This window comes from Eufriesea mexicana, unplaced genomic scaffold (genome assembly GCF_001483705.2).
Source record: "Eufriesea mexicana isolate 0111107269 unplaced genomic scaffold, ASM148370v2 scaffold7286, whole genome shotgun sequence".
In the NCBI taxonomy this organism is placed as follows: domain Eukaryota; kingdom Metazoa; phylum Arthropoda; class Insecta; order Hymenoptera; family Apidae; genus Eufriesea; species Eufriesea mexicana.
In genome coordinates, this window is record NW_016915097.1 from 11,497 (window position 1) to 31,418 (window position 19,922).

At 33.4% G+C, this 19,922-nt stretch overlaps 3 protein-coding genes across 4 annotated transcripts in view; 2 read left to right on the forward strand and 1 right to left on the reverse strand.

The window, feature by feature from the left end:
• The first annotated feature begins 210 nt into the window (after positions 1 to 210).
• Positions 211 to 2,358, forward strand: LOC108552580 (protein-glutamate O-methyltransferase). The gene is made up of 7 exons (XM_017907203.1): positions 211 to 330; positions 413 to 533; positions 751 to 856; positions 923 to 1,170; positions 1,232 to 1,417; positions 1,506 to 1,908; positions 1,987 to 2,358. Exons 2-7 carry the CDS (start codon positions 445 to 447, stop codon positions 2,344 to 2,346), a joined length of 1,392 nt encoding a protein of 463 aa, XP_017762692.1. The 5' UTR covers positions 211 to 330; positions 413 to 444; the 3' UTR covers positions 2,347 to 2,358.
• A 3,298-nt stretch (positions 2,359 to 5,656) lies between these two features.
• On the reverse strand, positions 5,657 to 7,968 carry sau (Golgi phosphoprotein 3 homolog sauron). Of its 2 annotated transcripts, XM_017907201.1 has the most exons (5): positions 7,902 to 7,968; positions 7,324 to 7,795; positions 6,972 to 7,218; positions 6,718 to 6,893; positions 5,657 to 6,414 (listed from the first exon to the last, which is right to left on the reverse strand). In XM_017907201.1, the coding sequence occupies exons 2-5, from the start codon at positions 7,570 to 7,572 to the stop codon at positions 6,166 to 6,168; spliced, it is 921 nt and encodes a 306-aa protein (XP_017762690.1). In that variant the 5' UTR covers positions 7,573 to 7,795; positions 7,902 to 7,968; the 3' UTR covers positions 5,657 to 6,165. The 2 variants fall into 2 exon arrangements, with proteins under 2 accessions (XP_017762690.1, XP_017762689.1); XM_017907200.1 differs by having other exon boundaries at positions 7,324 to 7,964.
• A 3,958-nt stretch (positions 7,969 to 11,926) lies between these two features.
• The window catches only part of LOC108552576 (partitioning defective 3 homolog), a 134,935-nt gene continuing 126,939 nt past the window's right edge, over positions 11,927 to 19,922 (forward strand). Inside the window, exon 1 of the mRNA XM_017907194.1 lies at positions 11,927 to 12,153. The gene's annotated coding sequence lies outside the window, so the exon portion shown is untranslated. The remainder of the gene's footprint in view (positions 12,154 to 19,922) is intronic.

Below are 19,922 nucleotides of genomic sequence, written 5' to 3' on the forward strand. Positions count from 1 at the left end.
ATTTTTTATTTCACATATGAGATATATGTATATATAAATTATCATGAGCATCAGTTTATGAATCACGTAATAAATTATGTGGCTACGTGTTATCGAACGCGGAACAGTTTTAGATGCTCAGTTTCAAATACGAGTATAGTAATCTATTATGTTGAATAACATATACGCACGCGCAATGCACGTGCTTACAATCATATAGGGATGCTTCATTCAACCTCTGGTGGCTGTAGTTTAGTTTCTGTGGAATATTCCGAAAATAAAACGATACCACTATTAGAAATTGGAAAAAAGAAAGAAACACGAGGTATATAGTAATGTTCATTCAATTACGTAAGTAAATTCGTCATGAATATGAGGCATTATCAGCATTTCAGGATTCATACTAAATTCACAACTGACTGTGATATTGCAGTGTAGTAGTAAAAACGAATTTGAATACCGATCATGAACCAGAGATCAAATTCGGTAGACATTCGGGATCTACAGGATATACAGACACCTTTTGAAGTTCCTTTATCTGGAGTTTACAAACGGTAAATAAAATTAATTACTTTAATTTAACCTAAGTATTGTAAATTATTTTTATGAAAGTATAATGTTTAGTATTCTACACAATATAATTAATGGTAATTGTACAATATAATAAGCTAATACAGATTAACTATTCCTTAATTTCAATATATTTATTGTACTTAAAAATGTGATATTCTGAAATCTACCATTTATTAACATTTTCGGTTGTTTTTACAGGAGTTTTGCTTATATAACAATTAAAGATAGATTACCAATAATTTTAACTAAAATAATTGATACTCTCAGTCGTAACAAGGAAGATATTGCACAAAAATATGGAAAGGTAACAATACGTTTAATGTAATCTAACAATATAAATTTAACATTCATCATTTTTTTAACTGTTTAGAATGCCACAGAGGAAATTAAACAAATTTCAGGATTTATTAGTAAATTAAAAAACGAAGTAGCAACAAATAAAACTTTAAAACCATTACGCTTGCTACGTGATAGTAAGGATAATGATGCAAAAGAATGGAATAAGTATTTAATAAAGAGAACTGAGATAGAAGGGGGAACTCCGACCTGGTTTAATACTGCATGGTTATATTGCGAATGCTATATGTACAGAGCACTTGCACAAGAGTTTGCTCTCATGTAAGTTCAAATAACAAGTTATATGACTATGAGCCAAATTTTTATTTTTATTTATTTATAGGGAATATATAACAAACTATGATCCTTTTGAACTTCAAAAACAGAATGCATTTACAAATTCAATGACTAGTGTAAAAGCAATGTCTACTTATACTATAAACCTTGTACATAAAGTGGAAAACCTATCAATAGTTGAAACTAAAGAGGAACTTTTTAAATTTTTTAAATCTAATCTTTGGGGTAACAAGTATGTTTAAGTTTAAATTTTTTTTTTTTTACTGTTATACTTTACATATAATTCTACCATCAAGATTATTGAAATATTTTTCTTGTAGATGTGATTTATCTCTAAGTGCTGGATCTGAAGTCGCTCAAACTAGTAATCCTATAGAGGTGTTAAAATCCTTAGATAAGGACATTCTTGTAGATAATTCAGAAATCATTTGGAATTTATTACAGAAGAAAGATAATAATAATGCAAATATTATAGATATAATACTTGATAATGCAGGATATGAACTTTTTACTGATTTATGCTTAGCTGTATTTTTAATTACAAACAAACTTGCAGAAAACATAAGATTTTATGTAAAACGCTATCCATGGTATGTAAGTGACACAACAACAAATGACTTTAAGTGGACTTTAGAATACATGAAAAATTCATCAGATAAAAGTATACAAGAATTAGCTAAATTATCTCACAACTATTTAAAGAACCATGTATGGACTATTGAGGTAATTACAAATTTTTTTTTCATATCACTTCAAAGAAATAATGATACAATGTCAATTCTTTTTATGTGCATTGTTCAGGAAGAACCATATTGGACAGGACCTTACGACTTTGCAGAGATGGAAGAACATGACCCAGTACTATATGCAAAATTATCAGAAGCTAAATTAGCAATATACAAAGGTGACTTGAATTATAGAAAATTATTAGGTGATATCAACTGGGAATATACAACAGAATTTAGACAAGCAATAAGAGGATTTCAGCCAACAAATATCCTATCCTTGAGAACAGTCAAATCTGATGTGTGTGCTGGTTTATTACCTGGCATAGCAGAAGAATTATTTAAAAAAGATGAAAATTGGATGTATACAGGACAATATGGACTTATTCAAACTAATATAGCTGGATCTTGTCAATGTTCTAACGAAATATGTTAAAATTTCATGAATCGCGAGATATTGTAAGCAGTGAATTATAAACAAATTTTAATATCCTGTTCCATATATTTTGTATTAAATATACTATTTACAATTTTGCTGTATTTCAGCTATTGTGTATTCAGTGTACATTATTGACTGTATATGTATATATATATATAGAGCTTAACAATTCATAATTACAAATGTCACATGCATAATCGAACTGTTACAATACTTAATGAACTCATATTTAATGAGTAGAGAGGATACTTTTATTTAAACTGTATAATACATGATTCAAGCTATGAAAATAATTATTAAAATCCCATATATAATCCCATAATAATATTTCAATAATTCTTTTTTTCAATTTTTCGTACAAATTTCTATGTATATACATTTTGTACCATATTATTATAGTCTTTGTAATTAAAATTTTCATACCACAAACTATTCTTCCTTGTATCTATAGATACAATACTGTACAAATATAGGACACATAATAAAATAAAATTGTATAGAATTCTACTGCAAAAACAATCGTGTTTCCTTGTTCTAAACTTCAATATGTTGAAATTTGTGTAAATAATGAGGAATAGATTTCATGTTCCTTATGTTTTCCTATACTTGATTTATCTTATTTTTGTGAATATTTAAATAATAAATCATTATTTTATTATTATATCATGTATATATTATTTCTAATAATAGTTTACAATTAATACTTATCATTTAATATAATCAAATGCATGTATTAATATACCAATCCATATTATAAACTCATTTTAATACACATTTTTTTTTCATTCATTAAAATCAAATTACACAAAATATTACTTATTTCAATATATAAGAGCATGAAAAAGCATTATTATATAGAATATATATTCCTCACTAAATTTAATGTACTTCAAAAATTTGTTTTCAATACAATGTACATAACATAATAAAATGTTTAAATTCTAAAAGTATACAATTTACAGTCATATGATATAAATGTGTTTGGAAAGGTATATTATTTATAATATAAATATATTTATATACAATCAAAAGAAACTAATGAATGAGAAATACTAAATATACTTTCTACAAAAATAATTTTCACATAATATTAATGTTATTATAGTAATTAAAATATACATACAGTGTTGTTATTAATTAGATCTAATATAACAATCAAAGTACCAATTGTAATAGATGCTCTTAGAATTGAATAATTTTTGATTTACCTATTTTAGTATTAGTTCTCCTATTTCAACAAAAATCCAAAAAATTCGAAGATAATATTATATATTTTAAAAGGATGTATAAGTAAATCAAATTTGAAATGAAAATATGGTGTTATAGACTACATACTTTAAAATATTTAACAAATGATACACAAACTAAACACTTATATGCAGCACCATATTTTGAACTTAAAAAAAATCCTACCAAGTGGCAGTAGAGCTCTTAGTGATTAAAAAATAAGTACTTCAATTTGCATTTATGTATCAATATGTAACATTCATGAATAAAGTAAATTTTCATTTGTGAAAGTATTAGTTACTATTAATAGCATTATAATAAATGCTAAAAATGCTTAATATTTATGAAATATACTTGTCCAGCAAGCTCTTTTTCAAGATAATATTTGTTTAAATTATCCTTTTAAACAAATTTTTTAATAATATGCAAATATAAAATTACGATATTTATTGACTATTTGTCACATTACAAGGAATTTAACAATAGCTCATAGTTTCAAAACTCTTTTAGTAAAATTTTTGTTATTTGGGATGCAGCATAATAGTATTTTAATGTTACAATAGCATAGTAAAAGAATCTATGTTTATAACTTCATAATACCAAGGCAGCAATATTAAGAAATTTTAGAATGTCTATTTTTTCAGCTCTTGTTTATTATTTTCAAAATGTGTATATTTGTCTATATGTACAAATAGAAATAAATTTACTGTTCTATAATATATTCAATTTGAACAGAAAATAAATTTATATATGGGAACCTTCAACATTATGAACAATACATTAAATGAAATATTTTTAGGTGGTTGAACATAAAAATTTTGTTGCATAGGTACAGAATATTTTAATAAACATTAATTAAACAAAGATTATATAAGCTGGTATTTTAAACTAAAGAAATCCTATATTACTAAAATAATTAAAGTAGTGGTATAGTTTAAATCTCAAAAGTACAAAAGTTGCATGTAGTAATCAAAGATATGAATATATTTGCAATTACTTAATGTCATTTAATGAGAATTCAAAAATTGTTACCCATGTATATTTGAAAGATATGAACCAAAAATTTATTATTTAGAAGATGATAATACATAACTTACATTTAAATCAATCTGATTAGCACAAATATTGTCAAAAATAATACACCTTCTATCATGAAGGTTAATATATATTTCCACAAATGAAATCTGTGAATTAAATACTCAGAAATGCCATTGTTAATTACACACTAAAAATATTGCGAATGTTTAAAGTTCATAATGAAAGAAGATAGAAACTTTTATGATTTTATTATATTAAAATAGATATATGATACGAAATATATTAAAAAATTAAATATTCTGATGACTTGTAATACTTGTATAGCTCGAAATTCGTTATAAAATGTTTAATATTTAAAAAAACATGTTCAATAAGAAATTATTTCGCGAAATTTATAAGCACAAGTGTATACTTCAAAGAAAGATGAAATATTTCTTAGTCAATTCAGACACATTTGAAAATTTGTAAATAATATTAGTAATATATGTTGCTGATATTTACTTACATCTTTCCATTTTGTTAGAAGTCTAATAACAGTTATTCTTCAAAAATCCGTGTTCATGTTTAATCTCGTTTGGCTTTGCTGTTCTTACAAAGTGATTCACTAATCGTAACAGATGATTATCCCCACTTTATATTCTTTCTATTTACGTATCACATCGTATAATGTTAGTAATAGTAACATATATACGATGAACTAGTAACAATATTTATTGATAATGTACGTATCGCATATTAATTGAAGACATTGACTTCGATATTCGTTTGTTACCTCGACTATTCGCGCGTTACATTTAATCATAGAACATTGCGATACATCGAGAAGGGTTTGAATATGTTAGAAATGACGTTCATAAATTACTTTTGACATCTGAGCACTTTACTGCCACCTAATGAAGCTATAAATGTACTTATTAAAAAAAAAAAAAAAAAAAAAAAAAATGAAGAAAAAGAAATTTTGAAAATATATCTACTATAATCCAGTTTTATATAAAGAAGAGATATAAAGAAACAGTAAAAATTCCTTATCATTGTCACAACTGTGCAAAGAATTACTTTCATCGCTTTAACATTCAGACAACTAGCAGAAATGTGGCACTTGATCCGACATTAAGTGTCGACCACATAATTATCGCGTCTATAAACATATTTGCAGTCCATGTGCAGACACAGACACTGAGAAGATATGGGACAGAACTCAGTACAGTGCAATCTTTCGTTCCTGAGCTGACACAGTAGTACCCCACACGCAAAGTACTCATTCACACCATAAATTTTGTTTTTTTTTCTTTTTGTGGTAATATTTAAATATGAACATTCGTAATTCAACTACCAAATGTATTAAATAACAATAATGGAAATGACTAATATTCTAAGCCTGTTTTACACAGTCGGGTTTAAGATATTTGGTCTGAATTGTATGATCATTAACAATGATTGCAGCTATTTTGTTTCAGATTGCAACTAAAATTCATATAAAATTGATAGTCCCAAGTATTCATGCTAGTACCCAGTATTTGCTTTATACACTTGTAAATTGTGAAAGGACTGTTACTTAGTGAATGTAGCAAATACTGCCCAAAGGACTGGATTAGCATTAGGTTTAGCAGCTTCTGCTTCAAAATCAAGATCCAGTAATGTCCGCACTCGTCGCATCCCTACTTCATAATCGTCATCTGAGAGAGGTGCAAACGCATTTTCTAATACATCAGCTGCATGAGCTAAAATGACTAAAGCTAGTGTTCGCCTATCCATACGACCTGCATCATTGACCCAACGGCTCAATACAGCTTCTTGAATCTGAAAAATATAAAAAATGCATTTCTCTACTATCTCTTGTAATAATATTCAAATATTACTGACAAGATATAGAACATTTTAAATAATATGAAATATTATTAAACAATGTAGAAATATCACTTCAAATAACAATAAGGAAATTATGTTGTAACTCAAATATAATTACTTAATTAAAAAGCTAAAATTATAATCCAGGTATGTATTAAACCAAATATCAAGCAGGATTTAACTGAGTTATTTTTATAATTTGAAAATAAAATAAATGAATATAAAAAATAGTGCTTCAATAATGAATTAATTTACCTTTTTTACAAGTCTGCTTTTAGCAAGATTATCAGTAAGAGGATGAGTTGTCATATCAAAAAGTAAGAAATTCTGTTTTTCAGTTGTTAGAACTCCTTTTTCAACAAGATTTTTAGCTAATCTTTCTCTAACATTCTTCAACTGATATCTTAATTTCAATGGGTTCCATGTCTCTCCTAAATAAGAAAAAGCATAAAATATTTGATAAAACTTGACAACAAATACATTTCCAAATGAAAAAAACTAATACTAACCACTGAGATATTCAATCCAACTAGGAACAGTTTCAGGTGGTTCAGTTTCTTTCAAGTGTTTTAGAGCTTCGTCTAACAAAACGTCTCCTGTTGGAGCATCATTTTTCAATAGAAGTTTCCTTACTAATAGCCCCTTTTTGCGCATACCAGCTTTCTCTAATTCTACACGACCACGGAATCCAAGTTCTGCCAAGATACAACCACGTAAACCAGAACTTATGCAATCATTCCAAAATGATGTGTAACCCTGTACAAAGACATATCTTCAAATTCAAGTATCAATTCATTGATTTTAATAGATATGTTAGAAAATTAATTAGATATAGGATTAAAGAAAATAATATCAACAAACCTCTTTGTCTTTAAGACCAAGCAATAAAACTTCCTCCATGAGTGTCAATCTTGTTTCCTTATCAGAATCGTCGTCAATCTTGGGATTTGAATTAAGATCTTTTTGCATGCTACAGTCTGAATCCATGCCATGGCCAGATAGTTTATCATTATGGCCAATATCGTTTGAACCATCCTGGCCTACACCACTACCACTACTGCTATTAACCACACGTCGTCGTTGTACCAATCCGTCAGTGCGATTCATCATTTGACAAAGCTGTGCTTTCTGTACGATTACGTCCGCGTGTCAAATACGCCACCGTGTCGCCTTTACTTCCGATGATTAGATGTGTAGTCAACCGTAGTTAAAGCAAGCTGGCGGCATGTATCGAATAATATACACTATATTGTTGACGTTTTAACAGATACGACATATCTTTCCAAGATGGCCAATCTTCACGGACGTCGTTATTTTGTTACACAAATATTCCCTATTTTTGTTACAATTATATTATACGTAATCAGGAACAAGCCTGTATACGTTACGCGTAATACTATCGTTCTGAACGTAGTTCGTTGTTTCGGCGATATATTTACCTCGGCGCTAATGTTTTCAGCAAGAAACCTATTGCAATTCAATTGAAGCCCTCTCAACACTCATCGAACCTAGGATGCGAATCGCGCACCGTGTGTTACAAACGTTTAGAACGCTCACTCAACCTAGAAAATGCAATCTCTTTGCTCGGTCGGTATCTCTACTCGCGATCGTCGCGCCAAGTTTTGCATTAGAGTTGCGCGAATGTTTCAAAAGCGTGTAACCCATATGATTAGTTTTTATAAACCTTGCTCACTCCGCGCGCAAAATTGTTCGAGAAATTTAAACGTCTCGTTCTTATTGTTGTCGTCGTGATATGTATCGTATTATTTAATAAAAATTCTAATATTTCGAGTACGTTTGTGTTGAAAAATGAAGATATATTTTGAATCATGGTATTTATCAATAAATACATCGATACGATTGTCATCGATCGACGATATTCAGCCAAATATTGATTATTAGTAATTAAATACGTATATAAATTTTCAGAAAACCACGAAACTAAAATGTTATTCTTGCTGATACAATATTGTTTAACTCGAATCGAAGAATGGTGCGTAGTATAATCTTTTATTCATACAATATACTTTCTCAATTAATTCATAACCACAAAAAGCAGACAACATACCGAAATAGGTTAACTTCGTTGTACTTCAAGTGGAAACAGACACGTAATACGATGTCTACGAACATACAAAGGGTACTCTATTTTTAATGGCATAATATACTTTACAATAGACAGGAATGCGATTACATGACACGGTGCGTTCAAAGCCTGTTCCATTTCTGACAATAACATCGCACAATGAACCCTCCGGTGAACTCGATTTTTCCGTACATTGTGAAGAACGGAATAAAACGAATTTGCTTGAACATTTGCCAAATAACGGAATAACGTAACCCGGATAAGATACGTATCTTTTCTTATTGTAATCAATGTGCTAACCATGGTTCTAGTTTATCAGATCGCAACATTTGCGTCTAGAGCACTTAATTACCCTCTGGAAGAGAACAAATCTACACGATGCAAATTACTAATCACATCGTCATTATAAATTATAATTCTGCAGTAACTTACAATTCCACTTGAACAGATACTAGTCAAGTCGGCGTAGTATATCACTGTTTTATCAGACGAATATTTCTCTTAACCACAATACATGGTGGAAAGCACGGCCATTCGATGTAGCTGATATTGCTCCCGTCTGATAATAACACGAGCAACATTAACGCCAAAGGACCAGAGGGTTTTCACGTGCAACGTGTATTCCAGCATACATTATCGCAGGATAAAGGGGAAGTCGCTTGCATATGGCCAGAGCAATGGGAAAAAATTTGCTCGTCATTCTGTTGCTCTTGTAAACTTGCATATGGAACCAGTAACATGGGACACGGTAACGATCAATTTTTATTGCTCGTGAACAATGGAGCGAAACGAAAATTACAGCCCAGTCGCGAGGTTTGCCTCGTCGTTTCACAGCGAAACATTAAGTTTTACAGTTAAACTATACACGTGTCCTCGAAAGTACCAATAAAGTGATACGTGTTCTCGTGCATACGATATGTGTCCGCATCACTCGATGATGCGTGACGCTTTGAAAGCGTGACGCTTTGTACGAACGATCGTCTTGTGGTAAATCTAGAAAATCAACGTATTGTGATTGTCGAACAATGAGCCAGGAAGATATCTAAACAGTCATGGTCGGAGATTATAGCATAAGGAATATGCAAGTTATAAATAAAGATCGAAATATTGGTCGTGACTATGATGTGAGATCTCACGACTCAAATTATATCGGTAAATATACTTCGAACGGAATAATTGAACGGAAAGAAAATTTGCCTTGAACAAAAATATATGCATGCAAATTATTATGTATTTATTTATTTATTTATTAAACAGGAAAACTTATTAGAATGCAAAGAAAATGAACGCATGCGGAGTTTACAAGTTTCTTAAAATAAAACTACGGCAAACATTCAGAGAAACACAAAAAGTTTTATTGCTTGATTATTATTTGCTAAGGAAGTGATTCGACATATAGGATCGGTATTTGAGAATCTTGATTTGTAACAGACAGGCCGGAATGTACGTAGATTATTAGATAATGGAATTTATCAGAAGCAACGAGATATTTATTCCAATCCCGCTTTTATAGTATTTTTTTTTCCTGTCACATTACTTTGTGCCTGCTTTTCTTTTTCATTTATATTCAACTCGCAGCTTCGGCATACCTGCATGTTCGGCTATCCATCGCGTTAGAAAAAATGTAAAACATTTTGTATTCAAGCGAGGTAAGAGTAATCACTGTATTATCGGGGTTAGTGACACTACAGCCGATCCTGGTGTACATTGATATTGAGCTTAATGACCGTTTCCCGGCGCTCAATGTCAACTGTTCAATGTCGGTGCCCACATTTGCATGAAGCACGAGTAGGAAAGTTGCGGGTATGGAGGAGTACTAATATAACGATAACATATTCGCGAACGAGGTACACTATTCCTTTCATTTATTTCACTAATATAGAAAATGATTTTTACTGATATTCACGTTTCTGAGAACCTGAATATTCATTAATACAATGCAAACTTTTTACTGTACTATATTAATGAAGTAAAACAATAATATAGCAGTGTGTTAGTGCATTAAAATAGTAATACTATAACATATTAGTACAATGTAATCTTTCCTTATTTGTTTCCTCATATAAAAAATACTTTAATATCCATTTTAAAAAATATTTTTATTTTTAATTTTGATTTAGTTCAGTTTTAATAAAGCGATGATAATTGAAATACACTATGCTTTTCATTTAACTTCATGTTATAAAAAATACATATTGCCAATATTTACATTTCTAAGAACTGTATTTTATATTTATATGGTGCTAATTTCTTACTACATTATACGAATACAGTACATTTCTCCTTGGTATTTATAGTAGTAATTGAAAGTAATAGTAATTAAAGAAAAAAGATAAATGTATGTTATCGAATTCAAATGATTATAATTTTTATAATTTATTGTATTCGCGATCTTTTTCTTCCTTTTGATGTGTTAACAATTTTCTCTATAAGTTCAAATGTCACGTGCTTAATGCAAACAGTTAAACGCTGAAATGTCACAAATCTTTTCTCACACTCCTTTCCCCATGCAGTTCGGATAAGGATAATTCCCCTTTCCTGCTCAATGTCAATTCCACGCCTATACGACATCGCTGCATAACTTTAAACTGTACAATGACATAAATAGAGGAAAGAACAACGGAAATGAAGGCAGTTACACTCCAGATCACGACAAAGAATGTAACTTTCGAAACAATATATCCAACCAATTAATTTTTCAAACTTACGCGTGCCAGAAAAGCTTCAACGCGTTCTTACAATTACATCCAACCATGTTCCAAATTATTAAAAAAATTACAAGAATCTCCAATTAAACCAGGAAAAAGGAATCCCGGAGATCGAACGAGTAAAGTGTCTCGAATCGTTGTTAAACCTGCAATCCTATCGAGAGTAAGTAAAATTTACCCAGACAAGCCATATATTTGTCGCAAGGAACACGTAATCTCGTACATCGACCACTTGATTAAACATTACGATGTATCCGAGCAAAGGTTCGCATAGGATTCCAATATTCCCCAGGAACAGGTTATATTTAAGCATCCCTTGCGAAGAGATCGCGACATTTGCATGAAATTTGATCATTTATCACTCAGAAACGGGAATGAGAACGCAAAATGCTCGAAACGGATGTGCACGCGTGTCAATAGCTCACGAAAGTGTCCCGAGACCCAATCTCCCATATACCAAGGAACAAACCGATTTATATATAAATCGATTCAACCGAGCAACGACGAGAGATTATGAGCGACAGAGCAGATTGTCACTGTACAATTTCTATTTACACAGAGAGAAAGGGAGATACTCGGCGGTGAAGAGAGAGAAAAAGAGAAAGAGAAGGTAGGAATCGAGGCTGTCGGTGAAGGCGCAACGAGAGGCACGTTCAGTCGCCCGGACCCGCTCGGTCGGTCTAAACAGACGGTACCTGATCGTACTCACCGCGATCGCAGTGGCTCTGTCAGGTCTTCAATCGTGTATCGCGAAACGTCTCTGCTTAATTGTGCACTCTTCGAGGAAACGCAGGCATATACACCACAGGAAGGATACACTGATAGGCAAAGGAACGACGATGACTCAGTGGGACCACTGTTGAACGCCATCAATTCTTTACGAGGACCAGGTATCAGGTAGGTCTAAAGAATTTGCTAACTTATGAGAGTAACGTGTCCGAATAACAGTCTTTGGAGAACGACGTTACTCACTGGTTATTATTTTCGTTATGTAACACGATCTTCGTTTCGCCAGGAATTATTTGCTCTTTCCGTTACGAAGATCGTGATAACGATAACACGGTAGGCATTCGGACTGGGACAGCTGTTAAAATATTTCACCAACCACCAGTTGGATATTCCTATGTCTAGACGTAAGTCGATCAAAGGATCTCCAGCAGAGTTTTCTTTCATAGTATGGAACAATCTACAGGAGTCTGATTTTATTCGACTAACTGGATTATTCATGTTCTATTGTTTGTGCGCTAAAAACGCACTGTTATTGGTAATTGCACCGTTTAGACCGCGTTTCAAGCAATCTGTCGATATCGTGCATGGGAATATTCATCGCTTTATCGACGCTATCAGTTCGATTCGCGTGTAAATTGCATTGTTACTCCGCACACATGCTTGAAATTTCAAGCATCGGAATTTCATTCGCGCGCTTCGCCTGCTCCTGTGCGAATCATTGCCTGGTTGCGCCCAAGTCTCACAAAAGGGAAACCATGGGAAGAATCACGTAATCATATTATTCATAATTAACGAGAACGCTTTACGACGCTTCGAAGACGCCACTTTAACTATGTGAACGACGTATTACCATGGTTACCATTTCGGAGATGCTAGGTTAATAGCCAGGATCTGTGTACAGCTGATCCCCAGGAAGTTTCTCAGCCATGTTCCTCGTCTTTCTGTCATTTCTTCTCGGGTTTGCTTTATCCGAAGTTAAAACCTGAACGTTTGCGTGATAAATAATCGTCCGACGGTGGCAAACAATTATTTGCTTCTTGCATTTCTTTCGAGGAACGACTCGAGATTGCATAATTACTCGCTGACAATGAACGATAATACTATGGTAAATCGAGTAACTATTTCAGCGTTTAATTTCTCTTCGATTGTATCCAATAGTGATTCTTATCTGAATTTTTAGTTGGAAATTAAGTCTGGCTTATTGTCGGTCGCGAGAGAGGAGTTTAGATGGAGAGCGTTTTAGGTACCGTTTTGTTGACTCTTGCTCAGTTATTAGGTAAGTCAATTATCAGGATAAACGAAACGTTCTGCTGTTAGATGAAGAAGAAGAACGAGAGATGGAAAATGGGAGACTCGTGACGCTTTTTGCGGTTTTTATAGAACTTTTTCTCGAGAAGGCACACTGATCTCATCGTTATGACTAATCTCGCAACTCAACAAATACGAAGATTACACTGGCTCCAAGGAGGATAAATTTAGAACTCCTTTGTATGGTGCCACTGAATGACAATTAGATTCATTTGTTTGCGCTTTGATCGGATATAGTTTCTATGTAGATTACGTGCGACTGTAAATGTCTTCCAGGTTGAGGTAAAAATTGGGACTTTTTTGCTGGAGTAGTCTCCTAATTTAATTGGTGATTTAATTAGCAAAATATTAAAATATGATCGAAATAATACGCTTATATATGTGCAAAAACGGCTTATTGCAAGAAATGGGAACGTCGATCGTGAATATATTTCTACATTACGTTTTATTCGTTTCGTATAAATTGCAATGAGTCATATTAACCGGGTTATCAATAACTAAAGCTGGTTATCACTAATTGGTTGGTTATTTCTCAAACCTTTAACGATAGATACTGAGAATGTTTCGTATGCACACCGTATGCAAAATTCGAATTTTTCCGGAAAAGATTATGATTTTGTTTGTTTATAAAGGAGAAACATAGATTTTGACTTGGGTATTAATAAAATTTGAATTAATATAATGAAAACAATACAGTATATAAATTAATATAATAGTAATATATTATACATATCATTATATATCATATAAAAATATATTATATGTTACAATTAATATATTACCTATACTCATTTATTGCATATTAATTAAAATTATATTTAATTTAATTAATTAATATGTTAATGTAAAATAACATATTATTTGTAAAATAAAATTCCAAATAGCGGAAACAATTTTAATTTTGCATATTTCTAAACGTCCGTTGCATTCTAAATTGAGATATGATTACCAAAGATTTATTCGTTGCTTTATACAAAGTATTATCACTTAATTGAAGAATACACGGTGTTGTATGCTGTACAATGAAATGAAATTCTTGGGTGTTCATTAGTTCCGCAGGTACGGATTACTTAAATGTTCGAAATTTTTAATTATCCAGTCGAGTAGAAGAAACACTAAGGACCAGTAGCCAATGAATTCACGAAACAATGCGGTAATTAAGGAACTTGCTGAAAAGCGATATGAAAACACTGGCACATTATACTTTTATGACTCCTCACCTTAGTTTCTCGTAATAAATTGCCTATGAGTTATGTGTTATTAATTTTATCATATTTCACGAAAAATCGGTAACGGTAGACGTGTAAAAGATAAGAGAGAGTTGATTTTTAAATTGAATTACAACAATATTCGCGCAACGTTATAAATTTATTATAAATTCTACGTATAGTACATTACACAGTGTTATAAATATATCTATATTTATTTAGTTTCACGTTATACGTATCTATAAGAAATAGCAGGTTCGAATTTTTTAATTTTCTAAATTCGGTTCTGAAAATTTCTAAGATTTCGAAACTCTCGAAACTTTCGAAACTTGAAGTGCTGGTTTCGTTTTATAAGAAGAACTGGAGTCTTGAGAAAATTTTTCCACGTACTTTTATTAACCATAATTAAACGAAACAGGAACAAAAATGGATGACTTATACATAAAAATATATAAATAAAAATAAATAACAGCAATATAGAAAATCGTCTAATCCAGACACCTATTCAAAAACATTATCATCAGAATTATTTCTAGATCTAATCTAATATTTTTCTTATCGGAAAGTGAATAATAATCTAATTTCAAAGAATATTATTCACAGTGACACGAAATATTTTATTCTTTATTCATCAATTTATTTTACATTTCTTCTTATTTAGTTATGAAGAATTTTATACCACGAAAAAAGGATTTCAAAAATTCGAAACTTTCTTGAATTTTTCGAAATTTCTGGTAAAGATAATTGCACTGCCTCCACGAACACTTGTCAAGCTTTCGATTTTCAAAATCAAAAATCCATCACTAACTCTCAAAGAATTTCTTCGGTCATCGATTTTATATCCATTCCCGACTACCTTCTAAAGTTCTCGAGTCAAGTAAAAAGGACAAAATTTCGAATTTTCGAAACTCCAAACTTTCTTGGGTTTCGAGGTTTCGAGGTTTCGAGGAGTACCCGGTAAAAGCGGAGTACCTGCGACATGCTTCATCGGTGATAATATCTACGAGCAAGCTATACTTCCACGCGTAATTCATCAACCGTGAATTAAACATTCGTTAGATTATCCGGGGACCCACGAGATTACAGTAAACGAGCAGCATGTAATTATAAAGGATTTAATCAGCTAACCACCCAAGGATTGATGAGCGTGGTTCGAGTAATCTGTCTTAGTCAACGAACCGCGGAGCTTCATAAATTGATTCGTCTACGTGAAATTATTCGAAGAATCGTACAGCTACTGTCAAAGCGGACTTGCCTCTTTCTCACGACGGTAAAACCGAACTCTTCGTAGCGTTACATTCCTCAGATGATTCAGGTGTATCCCGTGGATCCCCGTGGCTCGTTGCCTAGCTCTGATAGGAGTCGATGGCTCTGCTTGTTAACGAGTGTTCACCGTTTTATTAACGTTTCGTCGAATTCCATGGGAACACGCGACCTTCACGTTTTCCAGGTTCCTTTCAATCGCGACGCGTGAATCTCGCTTCTGAATCGTTAACCATTCACATCTGTTCGCTTGGTTAGGGTCTGTTCCTATAGATCTGTTCGTATAGATCTGACAAGAAGAGTGCAAGTCCCTCGGGTCATTGATTTATTTATTTATTTATTTATCTGTAAATGGATTGGAAGCCCTTTATACACATAGCTGTTTAAACCTAAAATTGCACGCGATACATAAAAGAAACAGAGGAACAAAGGTTTTATAATTTCTAGAAAGCCTGTGTACTTGTACAATTTTAAACTTATCGTATATTTGTGGTGTTTCGCCATTAAATCTAAAGTGTAGAATCTAAAAGTGGAGACTTCTGAGGCATTAAAATTAGAGTTAAGAAAAGTAACCAAAGCTTGGATCTTACTTCATGCTACTTCTTACGAAGAGAGTGCAAGTTCTTCGGGTTATAGGTTTAGTTGAAACTTTGCAAGTTTGAAGATTTAATAATCCAGTTCAAGAAAATGTACTAGTACATATAATATACATATAATATACAATATAATATACAACTAATTAATAGTTTTTGAGATATTTATAATTAAATTTTATTATTCTTAACTAGGGATTTCTTCCGAATAATTATCGATAGTTATCAAGTAGCATTGTGGCCTAATAGCAACATCCGAAAATTGCTATCAGCGTGCGAATTTTCGGATATCGCCAGTAGGCCACTTGATAAATATTCGAAATAAATCTGTAATTAAGGCATTAGTAAAACTCTTGCTGTAGTAAAAACTAAATACTAAAGTAAACTCTACATCCTAGCGATGTGGGGGCGATCCCTTCCCCTGCGTTTTGTCTATTGTCAGCGGCGTGACTTTGTCTCCCGTTTTCTGGAGACGTCTTTGACCGGCGTGGACCTAAACAGACAGGTCAGTTCTAACCGTTTGCCCGTTTAATAAACATCTATACAGTTTTCCACCGTTTTCACTGACTACTATTTCTTTGCGTTATAATCCCTTAACAACTCTAATCATAAATATCTCGAAAATTATCGAGTAGTTGCCCTTATAATGAGATATTTTCTTGAACTGGATGACTAAATCTACAAATCTGCAAAGTTTCAACTAAATCTATGACCCGTAGGACTTGCACTCTTCTTGTGAGAAACAACATGGAGCTTTGGTTGTTTTGCTTAACTCTAATTTTAATGCCTCAGAAGTCTCCACTTTTAGGTTCTTCACGACACGTGTTAATGCTGGTTGTTTATTTTCCTGGTCTCTTTGTAGTCTGCAGAGTGGAGAAGTTGCAAGAGTCAAGAGAAATGGTCTGTTCGTTCCTCTCGCTTCAATTTCGTTGTCACGAAATCGCCACTTTTAGGCTCTCGAGGACATATATTAGCTATCTTTTTATTCTACGTTAATAGGTGGTCTGTTCCTTTGGTCTGTTTGCACAGTACAGGGCTGAGAAGTTGCAAGTAGCAAGGGGGAGGCTATGGTCGCTCTAAAAAATTTTCTTAGCAGTTCTTTTATTGTATGGTTATCCATTTCTCCGGTCTGTTTGCTGTCTGCAGACTCGAGCATCTGCAAGAGTCAATTCTTCAAGATCGGATTAAAATGATGATCTATTCCTTGGCTCGTGGTTTATTGCGACAATCTTTTTGTTCCTGGTTTTATGTGAAAAATCGTGAAAGTAAATTAATTTTTATAAAAATTAGTTCGATACCAATTTTGTTTCACTTAAAACGCAATCAAATTTCTATGCACATGGATCTATTTTAATATCTGAAATCCTGTGTCGCAAGGAGTTAACCACTTGCGCTAGAAAGACGTGCCACGCACGTCGAGGTGCTTTTGTTCCAAAATCGCTAGCGACGTGTACACCACGTCTATAGGCATTTGTCGCCGAAATAAATATGACTTGGGTTACACGTCGGCTAACAACCAGATCGTTCATTTTTCGAGCTACAGTTCCAAAGTGCACAGCGTCACATAGTGTCATCGATATCTTGGAAATATTTCAGAATCGATACAGTACCTCGCGGCGTCAATGTGACACCTTACCGCGTGTTATACTGTAGCGCACGGCACCGGAACCGTGAGTTTATTGGTAGCGCAAGTGGTTAAACGTAGAAAACGAAATTTATCTAGTACAATTTACTAACTCGAGGACGACTTAAGAGTTTGACAGCTTGGCAGCTATTGCCAGCAGATCTTAGAACGTTTTAATTCTTCGTGAATCTCTTCCAGGCTTTCGTGTCTTGCGCAACAACGGTTCTCGATCTCGAAACCGGTAGCACGAAATTGGTAATGAAAACGAAAGTCGATCGAGCACGTTAATTGCCTCGAGATTCCTGATGCAGATTGACGCAATAAGTGAAAAATCGGTCGAACGAGATACCTATTCGCTCTTTCTGCAATGCAACCAGCGTGTTATTATACCTGGTACCTATATCGTCGGCGTATCACTATCCTTTATCACGTTACTCTTTCCCCCGGGTACACACGCCGGATATTCGTGTATGTAACTCAAAGTGTAAAGATAACTGGTTAATTGAATCGTGCTTATAAACCACTCTGGGAACAGGCCTGGCAATACCGTGATACCAAAGTGGAGTTTCGTACGCGATCGTTATTGGTTTATTATTCTCCCATTGCTTTCTGATCGTCGATAGCAACTACTCACCGCTCTATTCATCCATTTTCAACACGTTCTGCGGCTACAATGCCTGTAGAAGATTATGGTAATCGAATACCAAGAGACAAATCGTCGAATTTAAAACCTAGGGAACTGACCTAGGAGACAAGAATGTTCCTTACGTTACTGAACACGTTCGCAGTTTGTCATTTTTCGAGAATTAAAGGGATTAAAATGCTGCTTATCACAGTCTTTGTCATTAATTCTTTCACGGTTCTATTCGTGTTAACACGGTTTGCGTTTTATCTAAAATTTCCCTTATCCCGTGCTGACGCGATCTCATTTTATTTGCCGAGTTTATGCGAAATCTTGAATATTCGAATTTCCTAAAATATATCAAGTTCTTTGTCATTTTGACCTCTATACGTTACTGTAATTATCCTATCGTGGGATCTGTAATTCTGAAAAAATTCGGGATTTTTTGATAGATTTTTGTAAAATAATTTGATCCCCATAGGGTCCTCATAGAGTATAGATGGCAAAATTTGTTTTGAAATGACAGGCTTTTGAAAATTTTTTTTAAAGCTTCGTTAGTGATGAACGGATTTGTGTGCATGTACTATACTCAGATAAATCGTAGTCTGATAATAAATGACTGATAAGGAGTCGCCGGATTTGACGAACGCTAAAAAGTGGGAATTATGTCACTGCTTCCCGAACGGAATGTAAATCCGTCGTTCGTTGCATTAATCTCGGCTCGTCCGACGGGATAAGGCGATTTGAATTTTTATATAATAATCGGCCGATTTAAATTTCACAAGCTGGCGAGCAGTATCGGTAACGATTTCACACGGAAAAATCAGCAGCGCTGAGAACGATCCGCGATTACTGGAGCGCGCATTCGAGCATCCCGTTGCACCGTTGAAGATCGGCAACGCGGCTCATCGCGAAACGAAAGCCCCCGAGTGAAAGTACCGTGTTTCTTCTCTCGTAAATTCTTCATAACGCAATGTAATTCGACGTCGCGATGTTGAAGGAACGATCGGCCATGCCGAGCCGTGTTTCAGCCGCCGGAAGGAATGTAAAACGAGTAACTTGTCTTCGCTTTGTCCACGCTTACTTACGCGCGTTTAACAGAGGCCAGCAGCGAGCCAAAGCCGGAGAAAGATAGAGGATATGGTTTAAGTGGCGCATGGAGTGAAAGTCCGAATATAACGAGTGCACGAGCCCTGCCAATAGCCGTTTCACGTGCCGCATAATTAATGTCGTTCCGCGAGTAAGACCGTACGCGATATTGCCCGATATCGCCATTTTTCCCCCGATCTTGGTACCCCGGATTGGCTGGTCAGACGCGG

Excerpts from the sequence above, each read along its gene's own strand:
- sau (XM_017907201.1), bottom strand. The coding sequence starts at position 7,572 with ATGATGAATCGCACTGACGGATTGGTACAACGACGACGTGTGGTTAAT. Across the intron at positions 7,219-7,323 it reads TTGGTCTTAAAGACAAAGAG|GGTTACACATCATTTTGGAA; the intron begins GTTTGTTGATAT and ends GTCTTTGTACAG. Across the intron at positions 6,894-6,971 it reads TTGGATTGAATATCTCAGTG|GAGAGACATGGAACCCATTG; the intron begins GTTAGTATTAGT and ends TTTCTTATTTAG.
- LOC108552580 (XM_017907203.1), top strand. The coding sequence starts at position 445 with ATGAACCAGAGATCAAATTCGGTAGACATTCGGGATCTACAGGATATA. Across the intron at positions 857-922 it reads TTGCACAAAAATATGGAAAG|AATGCCACAGAGGAAATTAA; the intron begins GTAACAATACGT and ends TTAACTGTTTAG. Across the intron at positions 1,418-1,505 it reads TCTAATCTTTGGGGTAACAA|ATGTGATTTATCTCTAAGTG; the intron begins GTATGTTTAAGT and ends TTTTTCTTGTAG.